This window comes from Synchiropus splendidus, chromosome 19 (genome assembly GCF_027744825.2).
Source record: "Synchiropus splendidus isolate RoL2022-P1 chromosome 19, RoL_Sspl_1.0, whole genome shotgun sequence".
Taxonomy (NCBI): Eukaryota; Metazoa; Chordata; class Actinopteri; order Syngnathiformes; family Callionymidae; genus Synchiropus; species Synchiropus splendidus.
The window spans coordinates 9,006,294-9,021,592 of NC_071352.1; the positions used below are offsets into that span (position 1 = coordinate 9,006,294).

General features: G+C 41.6%; 1 protein-coding gene across 1 annotated transcript; it reads right to left on the reverse strand.

The window, feature by feature from the left end:
- Positions 1-3,701: 3,701 nt before the first annotated feature.
- LOC128750861 (myosin heavy chain, fast skeletal muscle-like) lies at positions 3,702-14,894 on the reverse strand. Its single transcript, XM_053851455.1, has 42 exons — positions 14,556-14,894; positions 13,186-13,333; positions 12,812-12,865; positions 12,513-12,735; positions 12,271-12,414; positions 12,051-12,207; positions 11,957-11,984; positions 11,769-11,880; positions 11,607-11,699; positions 11,463-11,526; positions 11,293-11,391; positions 11,117-11,220; positions 10,896-11,034; positions 10,687-10,805; positions 10,453-10,602; positions 10,197-10,367; positions 9,811-10,117; positions 9,631-9,710; positions 9,449-9,536; positions 9,254-9,371; positions 9,053-9,176; positions 8,831-8,967; positions 8,496-8,751; positions 8,138-8,380; positions 7,888-8,064; positions 7,650-7,795; positions 7,475-7,565; positions 7,021-7,410; positions 6,823-6,949; positions 6,624-6,742; positions 6,306-6,502; positions 6,058-6,241; positions 5,801-5,966; positions 5,602-5,726; positions 5,205-5,513; positions 4,926-5,129; positions 4,732-4,857; positions 4,486-4,656; positions 4,307-4,411; positions 4,138-4,233; positions 3,926-4,057; positions 3,702-3,813 (listed from the first exon to the last, which is right to left on the reverse strand). Exons 4-42 carry the CDS (start codon positions 12,714-12,716, stop codon positions 3,796-3,798), a joined length of 5,820 nt encoding a protein of 1,939 aa, XP_053707430.1. The 5' UTR covers positions 12,717-12,735; positions 12,812-12,865; positions 13,186-13,333; positions 14,556-14,894; the 3' UTR covers positions 3,702-3,795.
- Between the last annotated feature and the right edge of the window lie 405 nt (positions 14,895-15,299).

The following is a 15,299-nucleotide window of genomic DNA, read 5'->3' on the forward strand; positions in this document are numbered from 1 at the left end:
TCTCGCAGGCACACACAGTGGTTTTGGAGAAGCATGTAAATGTCACTGGTATACAGTTGCAGACTGACCAGACATCTCAGATGTCTGGAATAAATTTGAGCCGGAGCGCCATTCCATAAAAGCTGGGGAGGGATTACGTATCGCCTTGGAATGAAGAGGATGAACAGTTGCCATCGAGGCTGGTATAAGATCCCAAAATTAGTCCGGTGTCAATAAACAAGATTGTGAAGATGCCTTTACTGTATTAAGGGCATGAATTAGAGGTGAAACAAAGGTAACTCAACATTGTTCTTCAATATGAGGAGTTTCCTATTCTTTTTTCTGACAATCACTGAGGTATCTGAGCCTCATTATTATATCCAGGAGGTGTCTTCCTAAAAAGAAGGTCCCCCTGAAGGACACTCAGTGACCTCAATAGGTAGGTGGCCAACAACTGTTGACTATCCGCTTTTAAAATGGGGTCAAAGGTTTCCAGGTTCATTTTTTTAACCAGACTTCGTGTAGCCAGACTGCTATTCAAGTCAGGTCAAAGGTCCAGAGACGTTTTTTTGTCATCTTGTTTGACGGAGGCCTAGTTGTCTTCAAAAGCCAGGGCTATAAATAGATGCTAAACTCAGGCAGCAGAGGATTGGAGACGGAAATCTTTCGTGATCTAATCTAGTTTGTTAATCCAGCAACAAAGGTTGTTCTTTATTACGTAGCAAATTGACCTTTGCTTCATATAAGAACTTGTTATTGTTACGCACATAACCCTCAAGCGATCTTATTATTTAAGAATTTAATTTAATCCCTGATTCTAGAATGCTTCCCATGCAATATTCATACCAAAAATGTCTCAGTTTTAAAATATTCTTCAGTGAAATTGTAGCTACACAAACCAAAATCAAAAAGTGAGGGATGAAAGTTTGCACCAACTGACCTTCCATTTTGTCCTTGACGCCATAGATCACAGCATCCTTGAACTGAAATAAAACAAGTCACATGCATCAGTAGAGGAGGATCCTGCTGTCTTTATAAGTCCACGGCAGACAGTTGAACTCAAATTCAAAGCAGGACCAGAGTAGATTACTTCCTTTACACATTTTTTTTCCCCAAGACCTCTAAATCACATGTAGCTATCCCGAATAATACTGTCTACTTCAACTTCATTGCAACATCCCTGTTTCTGTCTTTAGAATATAAAGTGATCAAACAATGTTGTCATAAAATAATTTCATTTTCAAAAAGAGAACTGACACGCCCTCGAGAATGTTGTTTGGAAATGTTGTCTGGACAACAATGCTTAGTAAATCTCTAAAAATATCCAGGTCAAGCAAGTGGAGCCGATGAAGTCCTCCATAATAGAATTTGTTTTGAACCACTTCAACAGCGGGGCTTTAACCGAAGCTCAAAGGGTGTTTCCTCTATTAACTTTTATACTTGAGCACATACTTGTATACAGCATAAAACTGCACAGCAGAATCATGTCTGCTATTATACATGAACTATTTACAGTATAGCATCAAGATACAACGTGTTGCTTTTTAATGTTGAATTGAAATGGCTGTACTTTTAACAATGCTGCAGTCAATCATTCTGTCATGATACAGGATTCGTCATCCCACTTTAGACGCTATTAAGATACCGACTAATTTGCACGGCCACTGTTTTGAACAGAGTCCCGGATGCTGTGGCCAACAAGAGGCAAAACAAGAGTCACTGAATGCTTGCAATGGTTTCGAGATTGTAATAAGCCATTTGTCATGCCAGAACAGTGAAGGATTCACCACTGGGACTTGCTGTTAAGTCCCAACATAATCTACAGGAACTTGCCAGCGGTTCTAGTATTGCAAAATAAATCATTTGGAACTGACTTGCAGGATCAGTGCCCATGTTGAACAACAAACCAATTACAGTGCTGTCCAACATAAGACAACACTGGATATTACTATGACTTTTACACATCAAGAGCAGAGATTCAACACATAATTGGACCTGTTCCTGACAACTTCCACAATGGCCTGCAATAATATTCACAATATGGACTGATATTATGAGCTGCAAAGTATTGCTGAAGACTTTTTTTACGGAGTATATACTTGATGTTTTAGCTAAATACAACACTTTCATGGCCCTTTATGCCAACAATTCATAGAAAAAAGGACATTGTTTTTCATGTTATTTTTTTAAACATTATATTCAAAGTCGTATTAGGATGACACCCATCACATGACAACAGTTGTCCGGCGCCTACCCACCGACGTAGGAGGGTGGTTTGCGCTACAAGCTGGTACAAGTGACTTAAAAATTCATACATTACTTAGTATTATACATTGTTGTGTAACATGAACAGCTTTATTTTTGTCTGTAACATACTGTACCTGCTGCTTGTTTCTCATGTCGTTTCTTTGTCATCCATCAGAGGATTGGATTCAAACTGTAGTTTTGCGCCCTGAAAAAAAGACACGTATCTGGGGGTGAGTGTATGCTTTTATAAGGTATTTATTATTATAAAAATATTTATTGTCTTTTGACTTCGTTGCTTTGATTTGTTGTTACGTTAATTCCCCAGCAGAGGGATTTTGTTGGAATTTGGTAGTCGTTTTGAGGTTGTATTGTATTGCTATTATTAAACTAAAATGAAATACAGTTGAACAGAACAACTTTAGTTATTTATTTATTTATTTTTGTGTGCGCCACACACCTGTCAAGAATTGTCTCGGGGCTGATGCTGCTCATAGCAAGAGGAAAAATCAGTGATGAACTGAGACGGCAAAAAGTATTTTTCTAAATTGTAAATGATGGTTGTTGTAATAGTAATAATAATAGAAATATGAAAACTAAATCTAAATTCAATAAAGGCCATTGTAATAACATTAAATACAGGCCTGTGTTCGCCTACCTCCATGAAATAGGGACTGTTGTGATGCTGAGGCTTCTATGAAGTAGAATTATGATCTACTTGATCCAGTCAAAGTTATCTGACACAGCATATTATAACTGCTGGTGTGGAGGAGATATTAAATACTAGTCATTTATAGCTGCTAGCCATGCAAATCTCAAGTATCTCAAGTATAAAATTCAGACGGATGGTCTTCTCATTAATCTAAAACAGGTGTTGGAACTCTTGGAACTGTTGGAACTGGCTTAGAAAATGAATTCCAGCTGACGTTATTTCTCATATTATTATTTGTTAATGGTTCCAACAGACTTGTGACCGCCTTATGATATCAGTTTATTTCTGTAGTCAAACGTAGATGGAGGGGAGAGGTGATTCAGCTTTGGCATTGCCATCTGGATTTATTTATAGGACAGATTTAGAACTGTTATTAACACCATATCAAGTAGTGGAAGAAATCAAGTGTCCATTCTAAATCTAATAAGTATCAAGATTTACAATTTATGATTTGACACACAGCAAAACTGACAGTTCTGACATTTGAAAGTACTGGTGACTGTGGATGCTGACTCATCTTATCTTATGGCTGATGTGATCTTCATCTGTGATCCAACCAGAGCTCTCTCAGATGATAGAAGAGAGAATTTTGCTCAGTAGTGTTTGATACCTTGCCAATGTACTTAGGGTTGTGGAGTTAGACTGTGCTGTGATGCCCAGTGTTTTTGCTGCTCGGATCCTTGTCATGACTTCTTGTCATGTCTCAGCCTTTGTAAGATATTTTTCTTTAAAAGAATGAGGAAAATAAAGATCACAACATTCATTTATGATGGAACTTTTATTGATTTGAAACCTTCACTGAAGATTAGTCAACACGCAGTTCATATTTTATGAATGCTGTTGAAACTGCAGAACGTCTTCTACTCAGCGCTCTCAGACTGGAGGAAAAGGAAAAGAAAAGAAATGAGGTTAGGATCTCATCTAATCTGTGATGTTATACATAAGGTAGGAAACAATTGCATATGATTAAAACTTAAATTAAAGAGATACCTTTCCAATGTCACGGCTCTTGGCTCTCATCTTGTTGACCTGAGATTCAGCAATATCAGCGCGCTCCTGAGCCTCCTCCATCTCATGCTGGACCTTCCTGAGTCTTGACATGTGGCTGTTGGCCTGCTCCTCCTGTGGGATGAATGGAGTCATATACGTTTATGATAAGGCAGCATAGATGATTTCATTTCTAATATTGTAGTCCCACTCACAGCCTCTTCAGCTTGTCTCTTGTAAGCCTTGACTTTGAGTTGCAGTTTATCTACCAGATCCTGAAGTCTGATCACATTCTTCTTATCCTCCTCGGTCTGTCAATGCAAAGTGTTTTCTTATGAGGTACAGAAAGAGAAATATAAATGATTATTTTGAAGTGCCACATACCTGGTAGGTGAGCTCCTTCACTCTCCTCTCATATTTGCGGACACCTTTGACAGCATCAGCTCCGCGTCTCTGCTCGCCCTCAACTTCAGTTTCCAGCTCACGCACCTGTCAAGTAGTTTTTTTTCATCTTTACTACTGCTACTACTACCTATTTCAAATTGTGCCTAATGTAAACGTACTCTGGACTCCAGTTTCTGGAGCTGCTTCTTGCCACCCTTCATAGCCAGGTTCTCAGCCTCATCCAGACGGTGCTGCAGGTCCTTGACAGTGACCTCCAGGTTCTTCTTCATCCTCTCCAGGTGAGCGCTGGTGTCCTGTTCTTTCTTCAGCTCCTCAGCCATCATGGCAGCCTAAATATATAGAACTAGGTGATATGCGAGTACACAAAATAGAAAATCAGGACTTCTGTAAGTTAAATGCCTCACATCAGTAATGGCCTTCTTGGCTTTCTCCTCAGCATTTCTTGCTTCCTGAACGGCATCATCTACTTCACCCTGAACTTGCACCAGGTCAGATTCCAGCTTCTTCTTGGTGTTCAGTAGACTGGTGTTCTAAATTAGACAGGGCTGATGAGTTATATTTATAATTAACCAGGGATGTGTCTTCGAGGAAGCAGAACCTGGGAGTGAAGAAGGCCAACACGCTCGCTGGCGTCCACCAGTTCCTGCTCTGCCACTTTGCGGCCTCTCTCAGTCTGCTCCAGAGCAGCTCTCAGCTCCTCAATCTCAGCCACCATCAGTCCATTCCTGCGCTCAACCATGGTAACCTGCTCCTTCATGTCTTCCTGACCTCTGATTGCATCATCCAGGTGAAGTTGGGCGTCCTAGAAACACGTTTTAACCCCTCATGAATCATGATCTGTTTTAATACGTGGTCTAAATGAAAAAGAACAGCTGACCTTGAGTTGGCCCTGGACATTCCTCAGTTGTTTCTGGGCCTCAGCAGCCTGCCTGTTAGCGTGGCTGAGCTGAATCTCCATCTCATTCAGGTCGCCCTCCATCTTCTTCTTAACTCTGAGGGCATCATTCCTGCTTCTAACTTCAGAATCCAGAGTGCTCTGCATGGAGTCAATCACCCTCTGACTGTTCCTCTTGATCTGCTCCATCTCCTCGTCCTTCTCAGCCAGCTTCCTGTCAACCTCACCCTTGATCTGGTTGAGCTCAAGCTGAACACGGAGGATCTTGGCCTCCTCATGCTCCAGTGTGCCCTGGAAGAAAAAGTAGGACGTATATGATGTTAATGGGAGATTTCTCGACAGATAGCTGTGTAACTAGTTATCAAAATGATGAAGTTACTTCTGCTTCCTCCAGAGCTGACTGAATTTCAGACTTCTCAGTCTCCACAGTCTTCTTGGCCTTCTCAAGCTCGTGGATGCTCTTTCCTGTCTCACCAATCTGTTCAGTCAGGTCAGAGATCTCCTCTGCACGAGGAAAAGATAGTCACGGTTTTCAAAATATGAATATTCTGCATTTTTAAAAGCACAAAATGACATACGCTGCAGGTTCTTGTTCTCCCTCTTCATGGTCTCAAGATGGTCCAGAGCCTCCTCATAGGAGTTCTTCATCTTAAACAGTTCAGTGCTCAGAGAGCGGGCCTCCTTCTGGGCTCCCTCCAGCTCGGCCTGGCCCTCCTCGTACTTCTGCTTCCACTCTGCCAGGACCTGGAGTTATGTACGATAAACCAAAATAAGTTATGAGAATAACAAGCAATGCATTCAGAAGTCAGAAGTGAGTGAAAGTGATTTTTATCACCTTGTCAAAGTTCCTCTGTTTCTTGTCAAGGTTGGCAGCCAGGGAGTTAGCTCTCTCAACATCAATCATCAGGTCCTCCACCTCACCCTGCAGTCTCTGCTTGGTCTTCTCCAGAGAGGCACACTTGGAGTTCACAGCCTCGATGGACTCCTCAGCATCCTGCAGACGCTGAGCAAGCTTTTTCCTGCAGAGGTGAGAGCATCCTTGTAGTTTGGTCCCTGATATATGAAAAAGTGAGTTGTGTGTACTTGGCCTCCTCCAGCTCCTCAGTACGCTGGATAGCATCAGTCTCATATTTGGTTCTCCACTGAGCCACCTCACTGTTGGCCTTGGACATTCCCCTCTGCAGCTCAGCTTTAGCTTCCTGCTCCTCCTCAAACTGCTCTCTGAGCAGATCGCAGTCATGGCGGGCCGACTGGACAGAGTGGGCCAGGGCGTTCTTGGCCTGATCGACATGAAAAGTAATTTAGAAACTGTTACATTTCATTGAATTCTGAGTAAGAATGTAATAACAAAACTAGTGATACATTGTATTGAGCGAGAATATAATATTAAATATAATTGACCTTGACTTCCTCCTCAACATGTCTCTTGAGCTCCTCAATCTGCTGAGTGTAGGCCTGTTTGCCTCTTGTCAGCTGTGAAACAAGAGCTTCCTTCTCCTCAAGTTGACGGGACATTTCACCTGAACGTCAAAATAAACAACCGTGTAGTTAATTCTGAGGTCAAACAACCTTCTGGTTGTAGGTATAAAGCATGTCTAACCGTTCTCGGTTTGAAGTCTTGCTCTCTGGGCGTTGATGTCATTCAACTGGCGAACGTTCTCATCATTCTTGGCCTTGAGCTCACTGAGTTGGTCCTCAAGAGTCCTGCACATTTTCTCCAGGTTGCCCTTTAATCGGTAAAATGAGAATTATGTTGTTGTGAATCATAAGCTTTTGTTGTGTATGTTGTACAGTCTACCTTAGATTTAGCGACAGCCTCCATGTTGCTGGAGAGGTCATCAATCTCCATCTTGTACTCGCTCTTCTCTTTTTCCAGCTTCTGCTTGACACGCTGAAGGTTGTCGATCTGCTCTCCCAACTCTGCAACGCTGTCAGCCTGCTTCTTGCGGAGTGCAGAGGCAGTGGATTCATGCTGCAGAGTGGACTCCTCAAGGTCACGGCGAAGCTTCTGGAACTCAGCCTCTCGCTTCTTGTTCATCTCAATCTGAGCTGCTGTTGCTCCACCAGCTTCCTCCAGCCTCTCGCTGATCTCCTCAAGCTCCCTGGAGAGGTCGGCCCTCTGCTTCTCAACCTTTGCACGAGCGGCCCTCTCAGCCTCAATCTCTTCCTCCAGCTCCTCAATGCGAGCCTAAACCAGACAGAACATTTGAATCCTTTTTTCTACAAATATCAAGGCATCTCAAACACCTTACCTGGAGCTCCTTAATCTTCTTCTGGAGCTGAGCACCAAGTGACTGTTCATCCTCAATCTTGCTGAGCAGCTGGCTTATCTCAAAGTCCTTCCTAAAGAGGTTTAAAAAGAAAAAAAAATGTCACTAACTTCTGATTATGATTGACCACCAGGGACCCATAATGTTTTATACACACTTCTTGATTTTCTCATCAGACTGCTGTTTGTCATTCTCCAGATCCATTATGGATTCCTGAGCAAGTTTCAGATCTCCTTCAAGCTTCCTCTTGGCCCTCTCCAGGTCCATGCGGAGCTTCTTCTCTTGTTCCAGTGATCCCTCAAGCTGTCAAGTCATTGTCAGTGTGAGTTATCTCTCAAGTAACTCACAGTTGTCAACTGATGCTTGAACTAAATGGTACAAAATAGTTTTCTTACATCATCGACTTGCTGTTCCAGCTTGGTCTTGGCCTTGGTCAGAGTATTGACTTTGTCTTCCTCTGCTTGGAGATCATCCAGAGTTTGCTGGTGGGCCTCTTGGAGGGCTTTCTTCTCCTTAGTCAACTTGGCAATAGACTCATCTTGAGATGCCATCTCCTCTGTCAGGTTTTTCACCTGAATTCAATGCAGATAGTCAATATGAAGACTTGAAATTGAGTTAAACACACTTGAGTGTCCTGAACTTCACCTTATTCTCAGTGGCATGTTTTTCCTTCTCCACTTTGGCCAAGGTGAGCTCAAGATCATCGATGTCCTTCTTCAGCTCAGAACATTCATCCTCCAGTTTCCTCTTCTTGGCTGTCAGCTCTGCATTGATTTCCTCTTCATCCTCCAGCCTCTCAGTCGTCTCTTTGAGTTTGGCTTCAAGCTGGATCTTGCTCTTGATAAGTCCCTCACACCTCTCCTCTGCGTCTCCCAGATTTTCCACTTCCTATATCATATTCAGAATACAAATTGTTGCAATTCATCCTGTCAAAATTAACTCAGTATTATTTTCTATTTGCATGTATTTTTGTTTGTTTGTTTGTTTTGAACAGAACACTCACAGCGGCCACTTGCAGTTGAAGGTCATTTTTCTCTTGCAGGAGAGACACCATCTTCTCTTCAAGTTCCTTCTTCTTGGCCAGAGCAGCAGCAAGGTCTGATTGCATCTTATCATAGTTCTCCTTCATCTGCTGCAGTTCCTTCTCAGTCTCAGCGCTCTTCAGAAGAGGTTTGATCTTGAAGTAGAGCTTCAACCAGGGCCAGTTTTTGACATTCATGAATGAGCGGATGTTGTACTGGATACTATAGATTGATTCCCTGCAAGCAGAAAAATGTTGCATTAGTTTCTGATTTTCTCATGGATGATAGAAACTGTCAATTTCTCATGAGACGTTACCTCCTCTCCATCATCTTCACAAACTCTTTCCTCATCACATATCCTCTGCAGAGGGCCTGAGTCATGGTCACCAAAGTTGCCAGTTTCTCGTCTCTCATCTCCTCCAGGGTACCCAGCAGACCAGCTTTGAAGAACACCTGTGGTAAGTTGATATTAATCTGTCAGTCAATACTGAAATGTGTTCCATGAACATTTTTTATGACACTTTTAATAGCAGCGCACCTTTGTGTGCCCAAACCTATACTGAGTATGATCCACATCGATGGAGCCCAGCAGCTTCTCAGAAGCTTTCTTGTTGTCAATGAACTGTCCCTCTGGGATGACGCTGGCATTCAATACTTTGTATCTGACAAGAGGAAAATAGAGTTGGCTTTAGTGTACGATCACATGACATACTGAAGCAGGATGGAATCTTAAATTCACCTCTGCTTGAAGTCACCATAGAGGATTCTGCTGGGGAAACCCTTTCTGCAGATTCTGATACCCTCCAGCACACCGTTACACCTCAGCTGGTGGATGACCAAGAAGTTCTCCATCAGACCTGAAATTATACAGTTGATACTGAATTAAAACCGCAAAGATTAAGCCACTTTATTATTGTGATAATAAATTATTTACCTGGAGTCTTGCTTTCATTGGGGATCAGACAACGCACAAAGTGAGGATGGGTGCTCCTCAAATTGGTCATCAGCTTGCCCAAGTTCTCCTATAGGTCATGAAATGCGGATATTTGGTCAAAAGCTGTGAACTAAAAATATGAATGCATTGAAATTAATTGAAAATTGCGAGATTTAATGTACCCTGAAAAGAGCAGACACAGTCTGGAAGGAACCACCCTTCTTCTTGCCGCCCTTCTTGCCACCACCACCACCAGCAGCCTCTGTGAAGGTTTATATCTTTTACTACTCGGTGACATTTTCATGACTGCGGCTTGAAATGTATTTTTGTCAAATTAAGAGTTGAGATTTATAGGCTCATACCCTCAGCTCCAGCGTGAGTAGCATACAGGAATGCGAGCAGTTTGTTCGCAGACTTCTGATAGAGCTGGACCACAGAGTCGTTCAGGGGGTCCTTGTTCTTGTCCAACCAGCCGGCGATATTGTAGTCCACAGTACCAGCATAGTGAACCAGAGAGAAGTGAGCCTCGGCTTTGCCCTTTCCAGGCTTTGGCTTCTCAAAGGCCTTGGTCTTGCCAAGATGCTGATCGTGCAGCTTGTTCTTGAAGGTTGTATCAGAGGCTTTGGGGAACATGCACTCCTCTTCAAGGATGGAGAAGATGCCCATTGGCTAAGGAGACAAATAAGAATTTCAAGTGTTTCACCAGTCCTCATAAAAGTCATATCTATGCATAGATAATATATTTTACCTTCTCAATAAGCTCAATGCAGGCTGCCAAGTCCATACCGAAGTCAATGAACTCCCATTCAATACCCTCTTTCTTGTACTCCTCTTGCTCAAGGACGAACATGTGCTGGTTGAAAAACTGTTGCAGTTTCTCATTGGTGAAGTTGATGCAGAGCTGCTCCAAGCTGTTGAACTGTGGCAAGCAAGCCCATGTTTATTGGGTTGTTCATCCATCTCAGTGTCAGATGCTGTATATATTTCTATATATTTTCGCTTACGTCAAAGATCTCAAAGCCGGCAATATCCAGCACACCAATGAAGTACTGCCTGGGCTGCTTGGTGTCCAGCATCTCATTGATACGGACGACCATCCACAAGAACATTTTCTCATAGACTGACTTGCACAGAGCTGAGACGGCGTTGTTGACCTAAAAAAGTAGGGCAAATAATGTATTACATTTGACACAAAACCATTGGATTGTACATGCATGTGGTCATTTACTCATACTGACCTGTGGGACGGTTTGACCTTTAGTCACCATCTCATTACCGACTTTGACTCTGGGGTAACAGAGACATTTCAGCATGTCAGCGGAGTTCAGGCCCAACAAGTAGGCGATCTTGTCAGCCACTGGTGGAAAACAGTGACACAATGAGTGCTTGAAAACAAAAACAGAAGGACTCTTGAATATTATTCACTAAATATCTTTGGTAGAGTTACCCTCAGTGCCGTCAGGCTCAGCCTGCTCCTCGCGCTGCTTCTGCTTGAATTTCATGTTGCCGTGATGCATCACAGCTCCAGTCAGCTTGTAGATGCCAGATTTTTCTTCTCCACTGAATCCCAGGATGTCAATCGCAGTCTTTAAAAGAAAGGTTCATCACCAGTTAGTTCAATGAAGATAGAGGAATACCGAAATAGTGTGACTTTTAAAGTGAAATTACATCAGTGGCAATGAACTCCTCCACGTCATTGATGCTCTTGACAGTGATCTCACCCTGGCTGATCATTGGGTAGTCGTATGGGTTGGTGGTGATCAGAAGAGCCTCTGTAATTCAGTAACTAGTGAGTTAGCATGCTTCAATTTTATGTTTATTTGTCATAGTTTGCTGTCACGTACCCAGCAGCTCAGGCTTGTGCCCGGTCATCAGCTGGTAGAAGATGTGGTAGCTCCTCTCAGCCGACAGCTGGAAGGTGACACGGGACTTCTCCAGCAGATCTAAAAGTTGTCAGCCACCATGAGAACCCTCACCTTAAGACATGCTCCAATTGCGATTTCAGGCCACTTACACGTTTCAATATCAGCTGATGCCAGCTTGCCACTCGAGCCAAAGTGAATTCTGATGAATTTACCCTGGTGATTAATATCAAGGAGAGTTTTGGTTACAAAACTAACTAAATCGATTACTTAAAAATAGCACTCTGTATACTTACAAAGCGGGATGAGTTGTCATTCCTCACAGTCTTGGCGTTGCCATAAGCCTCCAGCAGAGGGTTGGCAGCAACAATTTGGTCCTCAAGGGAGCCCTGGAATGGATTTAGTTTTTGTTAGATTTAGATGAATTTTGTTTTAAAGTGAATGGCTTTACATTTTACCTGCATCTTTCCAGGTACTGGCTCAGCCTTCTTTGATCCAATAGCTGCAATTGTTGCAAAGTACTGGATGACACGCTTGGTGTTGACAGTCTTTCCAGCACCGGATTCTCCGCTGGGGATGAAAGACACTTTTATTCAGTGGAATTCCTGTATGGAGAAAGTGTCAAGCACAACCGTTCTATACTTACGTAATCAGGACAGACTGGTTCTCACGATCTGTAAGTACATTTCTTTTTAATTCAAGTAGTGGGAGAGAGAGTTTCACTTTGACTTTTTACTTACCAGTGTGCATGAACTGATAGGCATTGTCAGAGATGGAGAAGATGTGGGGGGGAGCCTCAATCCTCTTCTTTCCTCTGTATGCTCCAACACACACAGCGTCGTACACTGGAAGCCACTTGTAGGGGTTCACCACGACGCAGAACAGGCCAGAGTAGGTCTGTACAAGTGGAGGAAAATATTATCTTTGTTGAGATTTGAGAGCAGGCAAACGGAAACTCACGTAGATCATCCAGGATGCATAACGCTCTTTGAGGTTATACAGCACGCAAGGTTCGTTGAGGTGGGTCATCATGGCCATGTCCTCAATTTTGTCGAACTTGGGAGGATTTCTTGGGTGTACATCATCCTCTTTGACGGTGACACTCTGAAAAACAACAGTTTACACTTGTCTTTCAACACTATGAACTACCCAAACACATCACTCTCATGAGCTTTGATGTTGTAGACAGATATTTCAAATACCTTTCCGCTATCAGTATCAACAGTGGCTTTGCCCCCCTCCTTTTTGGTGAGTTTGCCCTTGAGGTACATCTCATCATTATCCACAACGAAGACAGCGGATTTGGCATCAAAGGGGGCACTCTGTGCCGCAATCCTCTCCTTTTCTGGCTTGCGGAGGTAGATGGCGGCAGCGCCATACTGCTCCATCTCCGCGTCGGTACTCATGGTGGCTCTTTAGTGTCGGCTGCGATAAACACAATTTCTCATTCAAATAAGTATAAGACATTATTTTGTTTTTATTTCTTTGAGACTTGCCATACCTCAGCTCCGTCCAGAAAAAGAGATGGTACAGTGTCCAGTAGAAGCTGCGGATGCTGAGCAATGAAAGTGTACTTTAGCTTTACAATGTCTAAGATGGTCACATCACAGCAATACTATGAGAGAGATGCTAGTTACATTAGTACCGCAAATCTAGATTGCCTCTCAGACGAACAGAAATATTCACCACTAAACTTTAAACATCAAGCAATTTTAGACAGCATTCATAAAATTAAATCCTTCTTATATGTAAAACACTATAAAAATGCTATAATGACAAATAGTACGTATTTTCATCTTACAACATGTAATCTGTATCTTCATCTTAACACGAACGGCATCACACTGCAGCAGCTGTCATATGTCAGGCACTCACCTGTGCTGGAAGCCTATCAGTTGATGTGGAGGTCCAGGGCTGCTACTTATATACAGCCATGAAGTGTCAGCTCAGCAGCCTCCTCCTCAGTTATGGTCATGGGCTCTGCTCATCCTGTTGCTTATTTTATTCAGTGATATTGGTAGATCTGGTAACACAACATCAAAAGTCACATTGAGCTGTGTGCATTAACTTAAAAAAATGTACCGGTAATCATGATCAATGTGACAAAAAAAACACCAACAAATAATAATAATAATCATCATCATCATAATAATATCAGTATTTATTTGGTAAATGTTTTAATAAAATGTTCCCAGATTGTTATGCAAACATATATACATGTATTAATAATTTAATATTTCAAACATTACATCTACTTTACAATCAAAACTACATTAGATACTTTTCGAAACTGCATTGTATAGAAACACGTGCTACATGAAAAAAACACCTTTTATATGAATGTTGCTGAATAATAATATATGAATATAATTAAAATATTAAGATTTATATGTTTCATACTGTAACTTCATCAGTGTCAGGCTTCTCTAAGTGTGGTGCAAGACTGCCTCTGTGTGCAAGCGTCAAACTGAATGATTCGATTGAACTATTTACAAACATGAACAGAATTGTTCATATAAAACTTTACAAAGATAAAATTAGTATTTTGGTGATTTAATAATACAAAATTAACATTAATTTCCATAGTAAAACTGTCCTGCATAACTGAAAATGTATTTAAAGCTTTAATTGAAACACTACTTAGTACATGCCACAATTTAGACTTCACTTGACATTGACTTGAGAATCATATTCCGTGCTACAATTTTTACATAAAATGAGCAAAATTGGTCAAATCTGAATGTGGGTTTCATTTTAATAGACTCATTCATTCAGATTACGTTGCATGAAATGCTTTAATACGCATGCTCAAGGCTTAGCTTGGAATCCCACCCAAATATTTTCGGTGTGTGGTTACATGAGTGAAGCGCATCTCATATGCCTGCAATAAATTTCATCATGCGTAATTTCCATAAAAGCTCAATAGCCTGTTTATACGTTGCCCTAAATGGGTGTGTAGACAGTTGGATCATATTTGAGATCAGGCTGAAAATAAGTTCCACAGAGGCTTAATGACCTTCATCCAGCTCTCACATTTGATACGATGTAGCTGACATCTATTAAAGAAACATGATCTAACATCCTCCTTGGAGACTCAAAGCCCAAATGTGTGTGGACTTGTTTTTTTCTCTATCACTGCGGCTTTTAATAGAAACCATCAATTATGGTCACCAAACTTTTTTTTTTCAAAACATTGTTATCGTCAAATCTCTCTTTTTTGTCCAGTTAAAACTGTCTTTACATACCTTTCATCTCAGCAAACGGGGGCCCTGTAATGCCTGAGGCATGAGTATTTTCCATCACTCCTCGCCCTCGCCAGCCTGAAGATGCTTATTGCTCATGTTTAAGATTTTGCTTTAACCCAACCGGGACCACAAATATAAAAAAAAAAACATTCTTGAGATCAGTGCACTCTAAAGTGTAAGAAGTGTAATAACATTTGCTTCAATTGTACATCCAACCAACGCAAAAGTATCAGAGACAACATGGTTGAATTTTCTTACATATGTTGTTCACTTTCTTTTAACTTCGCATGTTGCTCGGGCAGTAAATAACTGTCTGTCAATGGGGGCTATCTTTACAATTCCATTTTGAAATCCAAGATGACCCGAGCATGTGAATGCATGGCCAAATATTGAATACAGATAGCCTTGTTCTGCTCCAAGATTCCAAGTGGGGCTTTAATTACTCCTAGAAGACAGAGTGCAAAGACCTGCATGACTTGGCAATCCAAATCTATTTGACACATTTGACATCTAAAATAGAACACCGCTGAATGAAAGAAGACATGTAATTCGAAACCATCCTGTAATACAGTTACCTGCTATTAAACGTTTTAATATGAAGAGTTTTGCGGTCATATTTGCGATCCAGGACTGTGTTGTCCAGCTTTCCCCGCCTTTTTTTGCAAGGTTTATCCGGAATCTACAAGGCAAATTAAGTTAAAATAAACATGGTGCAATGTCCTTGGTATGTGCATTCATTTCGGG

Bases quoted from the DNA above. Each gene is read 5' to 3' on its own strand.
- LOC128750861 (XM_053851455.1), bottom strand. From the start codon at position 12,716: ATGAGTACCGACGCGGAGATGGAGCAGTATGGCGCTGCCGCCATCTAC. The intron at 11,881-11,956 runs GTAAGTATAGAA...TTTCATCCCCAG, and splicing joins AACCAGTCTGTCCTGATTAC to CGGAGAATCCGGTGCTGGAA. The intron at 9,711-9,810 runs GTATGAGCCTAT...AAACCTTCACAG, and splicing joins TACTCACGCTGGAGCTGAGG to AGGCTGCTGGTGGTGGTGGT.